General features: G+C 39.2%; 1 protein-coding gene across 3 annotated transcripts in view; it reads right to left on the bottom strand.

Moving 5' to 3' along the window:
- Nucleotides 1-106: 106 nt before the first annotated feature.
- ano8b (anoctamin 8b) overlaps nucleotides 107-5,157 on the bottom strand; it is a 55,699-nt gene continuing 50,648 nt past the window's right edge. For 2 of the 3 annotated variants that reach the window (XM_077534953.1, XM_077534956.1), the window contains exons 18-19: nucleotides 4,771-4,881; nucleotides 107-3,404 (exon numbers count right to left, since the gene is read on the bottom strand). In XM_077534953.1, the coding sequence (XP_077391079.1) occupies nucleotides 2,655-3,404; nucleotides 4,771-4,881 (861 nt within the window). In that variant the 3' untranslated portion in view covers nucleotides 107-2,654. The remainder of the gene's footprint in view (nucleotides 3,405-4,770; nucleotides 4,882-5,157) is intronic. The other variant, XM_077534955.1, reaches the window with a different exon arrangement.

Here is a 5,157-nt window from a genome sequence, read left to right as displayed (position 1 = left end):
TTGTTGTCATGTGATGCTTTGGAGACTTAATAGTTAAAAAATTCTTAATTTGTGGAGTGTCAATTTGTGGGTCATTCAATTCTACAGCAACAAACAACACACAAAATGCTTTTGAAAAGTTTTATTAACTATCAACTTTCCCCGATCTTACAAAAATATGACAAAATAAATTAAAACAAATAAATAGTCCAATTTCTCAGTTATTGTCTTCAAAAGAGTTTTTGTACATTGGAAGAGCTTCATGATGTGTGAGGCATCAATGGATGATGAGTGTTATGTTTTTGTAGCAATGTTGACAGCCAGATGTTAACGAAATTTCAGTCTTCACCTGCTGATTTTGGATACCATTTTAATGCGCCAATGTTCTTTGAGCTGCTCTGCTGACATACCAAATGCATTTGTGAACTAATAAATATACCACAGTTCTTCAATGTTTATTTTAAAGAGGCCAAATATGCAAACCCCTATTATAATGCGTAGATGTTTGTGCAGCAAAAGGCTATGATGAATACAATAAGTGGTGAGTGTGATCAATATCTACAGTATGAACTTGTGATTTCCCTGAAAATATAGTGACCCCAAAATTTGTGTTACATGAGTAACTGGATCGTGTCCTCACATTTGTTAGCCCTGTTTTCAAACTTTCAAATAGACTATTTAGCTCATTATTGAGCTCAGCCCATCACATCACCTTCCAGATTTTTCCACTTCCTCTGAAAATTATACACTAACACTTCTCCAGCCCGGTAATTATAATAATTACCTAACATTTCAAAACAATACATAGTTCGACAACATATCCTATTTCCTTATTGCAATACGTGAAATACAGTTGTACTCGTCTGCGTTATTATTACATACTTGTATTTTCTTTCTGCAAGGGCTAAAAATAATAATAATAAAAAGTTCATGGACCTACTATGACACTAAAACAAAAAGTTAGATTTTAACACATCGGGTTGAACTTGAAAATGAATCACATGCGGTTAGCTGCATTCACCTCTACTAACGCGGAAACTAAAGTGGACGTGACGCACGACAAATATTGCCGAGACGATGCAGAGGGACAAGTGGATTTACTGATTCTTTACAGGCGAGTGTCCTTTCTTATTGCAAAAAAAAAACAAAAACTTATCAGTGTGACATGGGAATGCATAGGTAATGTCTCAACCAGATGGAGATGCCTGCTCTGCATGTAACAAGATCTTGCTGCCATCCGTTTGCAAAAGTGCACAACGGAAAATTAAAACAAAGAATTCATTTATAATACATGAACAATGTCATACGAAAAAAATGCCACTTTGGTCGAAACTAATATTATTAGCACTAATAAAGCAATCCCGTCATGAGAGCACCTTGCAAAAATAAATATGAACTATTTATGTACGCTCTTTCTGTTTGTGTGCTGTTCCAAAGGACTATTTCAGTTTGCATAATGTGTGAGGCAGACTGCTGTCTCCTGCAGTGAAAATGTAGCGTTTAGTGCAAAAGTAACTTAAACGCCTCGCCTACAGTCTATGGGCCAACGAAATTGTACCATTTGCTCAGTTTCCTACGGAATCGTGGAACTATCATATGTGGAATAAACCTTTTTTAACTGGCAAGTTGCTAAATGTGAAAAAGATAGCATTTCTTCTCCCTTCCGTCTTGACTTGCTCAAGTGCACGTTTTATATATTTGCCTAAATTATACGAATAAGCTTGACAATTAAGTAAACAAAGATTGTTTATTTGTAATTAATTTGTCATTATTATGTCTGCAGTGTAATATTTCCGTTCGTCATTTTTACAATGTTACGGGCCAATGCGCATGCGTAGATCACTACACCGTGGCATGCATGGAGAAAATGCTAAAAATAATAATAATACCATTTAGACTACATTTTATCAATACATTCAAACATACTTTGCAAATACGTTCGAACGAATTTGTCTGTCAAAAATGTTTGCTCCACATTGCCAGTTCCACGTTTCCTAGTTGTCCACGTTTACTTTATCTTTTGCCTCTTTCTATTTATTTATAGAAACAATGAGAGCAGGACGGTTGCTTCCAATGAATCCCATATTGCCACAGATGGGAAGATGTGTACAAAGCTTACTCGTCAGGGCTTTCAAAATAAAGCTGGTGGAATCATCAAGGATGCTTCCAACGGAGTAGTTGTGTCACAATAGAAACTGCAGAATTACTCAAAATTAAAAGACTGATTAAATATTGCTTTTCTTTTTCCACATAAAAAGAGGGGCCAAATATTTCACAGTTAAAAACAAGACAGTTGCCTAATACTGATCTCTGATGACTAAGAAACACTTATTTAGTACAATTAAAGATCCTTTTTCTCATCTTTCCCTCCTTCCAAACTATTGGAAGATGCTCACAATTAATTGAAATAACGAATCACAGCTTTTTGCTTTGAAGGCTTCAAAATATAAGAAACGCAGCTCATGCATTTCTTGATGTATTGCCGACATGATTGCATGTGTACTGTATGTACTGTATGTTGTAGCGTGACAGGAGGGTCAACATCGTTCTGGTGAAGCTGATTTTGTTGCTCAGGAGAGCCAAACTTCAAGTACTACAACAGAGTGGGCGGGGCCTGCCGTTGCCATACTTCTCCTCATGTTAGTTCTTCCATTGAGGTGAAACCAAAGGAGCTACTAGACTTTTGGGCCAGGTGGATCCAGCTCACTTGCGTGTCCTTCCTCTGACCCCTCCTCTCCAGGTGAGGGGATTTCATCCGGAATGCCGTTCAAGTCCGACCTGGAAGGCGGTCTCTCTGACATGTGTGATGATGATGATGATGATGATGATGAAGATGAGGATCCCTCCCCAGATCTGGGAAGCGGCACCCCGTTGATGCACGTTCCCGCTTCCGACTTTCCGAAATTAAACAATTTGCCAGGGTTGAAGGCTTTGCTGGGCGACTGAGAACGCTCCTGTGAGCTGCTACCTGATGATGAAGATGATGACGATGATATTGCCGACGTACCGTTGGCGGCAGCCGCGGCGGCGGATTCCTTCTTATTCTCAGGCGATTTGAGGAATTTGAAGCTGAGGAAGCCTGGCAGCTTTGCTTCAGTGGGCGACTGCGGGGAGCGGGCGCCGCCTGAGGAGAACTTGCTCTGCAGCGGGATGATCTGTTTGAGCTTCATCACGTTGTTGTTGGCCAAAAGGGAGCTGGGCCTTTTGGGCTTGTCCGAGCCGCCTCCTCCTCCTCCTCCTCCGCCGGACCGCGATTTGCCGCCGTGGCTTTTGTCGTGGTGGTGGTCCCCGGAGGCGTCGCCCTTGCCGTCGTCCCGGTCCCTTTCTCGGCGGGCCATGTGCTCCACTTGCCTCTGCCTCTCCTCCTCCTCCCGCTTCTTCCTCTGCAGCTGCTGGTAGTGCTGCTGAGCCTGACGCTCGTGCTTCTGCGGAGGAAGGCAAACGCAACGGGGTATTATTACTGCAGACAACGTGCAGGAGTTCCACTTCTTGTCCATTATCTGACTTCTGGCCCAGCATTTTTGTTGCTTGGTTATCATAATTTGCATGTTCAAAAAGGAGTAGGAAGAAGTACAAAAACATATCTAGTCCTACTCCCTAAGATTTCTATCATGATAATAAGTTGTTCTTACTAACATAAAAATTAAATGATAGAAAATAAACAAAACATATTTATCTTAAGTGCACAGATATATTCCCAAAAATTAAGTGTTGAACATATGTGGGCACACATGCACATGCCCATACACACACATAATGAGTACATACACATATAAACATACATGTCCACACAGATTTATTTACATTTATACCTGATTTACATATTTTTCTATCATTGTCTTTTTATACCTCTTTTGATATACAATAATTGATTGATTCACATTTTTCCAGTTCAATTTCATAATTGTTCCACAGATTAACCCATTTAACAGAAACACATATTTGCTTTATGTTTGTTCTTATTGTTTCTTTAAAGTCACGTGTGCCCCGTAACCCATAGCAACAGCCCTCTTTGATTTCAAATAACTTCTGAATACTCTGGCAAAGTTGCTTATTGTAAACTTTGTACATTACTTGAGCTGTTTGAATTTCAACAAGATCATAGAATTTGAGAGGATTATGAATAATGGATTTGTTGGTTCTATTTTATGTGAGTGATTAATTATTTTTATGGCTCTTTTTTGTAATTTAAAGAGATTGTGTGCTGGTTTTGTATATATTTCCCCATATTTCGACACAATATATCAGTTATGGCAATAATAATGTTCAATATAATGAATACAATGATTTCTTATTCAGAATTTCTTTGGTTTTATACAAAATACCGAGGGTTTTAGATATTTTTCTTGTTAAGTTTTTTTTTTTTTTTTTTTTTTTTTTTTAAGGTGGTGAACAATTTGTAACCTTAATTTGGTCCAACAATTCTCTTTTTAGAGTGTAGAAGTGCACTCCACTTGAATCCAATTGGATTTTTCATTTATTTGACTATAATCTGTTTTGTTTTTGTTTTTTTTCCCTTGCAGAACATCAACTGATTCAAATATCACTCGCTGAATTTAACACGGATAGCAAGTGGAGATTTTTGTTGCAAGTCCGAGCTCTAGTGCAGCCCCCTCAACTAGCCACATCAACTGTCCCCAATAATGCAAACTGTTGCAACTCTGCCCCAAAGTGAATTGTGGGTAAAATCCAGCAAAAAAATCTTGTCGTTTGTCCACATCTTAAGTGTTTGGCACCCTACCAATTTGTCCATATAAAACCCGCACTTATTGATGCGTTCTCATAATTCACCTTAAAGGCCTCCCTGCGCTGAAAATCCAGTTTAGCCATCTCCTCTCTGACCCATGTTGGAATGTCGGGAATGGCCACATGGATGACATACTTCAAGAGGACAGCGAAGTGCTGCAGGTAGACAAGCAGACAAGTCGACAGGAGGATGAGCGCACACAAGTAACATTCAAATGAAATATGGAACAAAACATTCATGGATGCTACTTGAACTATTCCTGGCTGTTTTGTTCTCCTTGAGATAAGCCTGACTTCTTTATCAGGCCAAGACAGTGCTGCAGGCTGTTTACCTTATCTTATTATAGACAGCGACGGAGCTGCGGGCTCACGCATCCACAACACAAATACGTTATGGCTAGTTGAGGACAAATTAAAAGACTTGCCACAGTC

The sequence above is a fragment of the Festucalex cinctus genome, chromosome 10 (assembly GCF_051991245.1).
Source record: "Festucalex cinctus isolate MCC-2025b chromosome 10, RoL_Fcin_1.0, whole genome shotgun sequence".
Lineage (NCBI taxonomy): Eukaryota > Metazoa > Chordata > Actinopteri > Syngnathiformes > Syngnathidae > Festucalex > Festucalex cinctus.
This window is presented reverse-complemented; position numbering and strand designations above follow the sequence as displayed.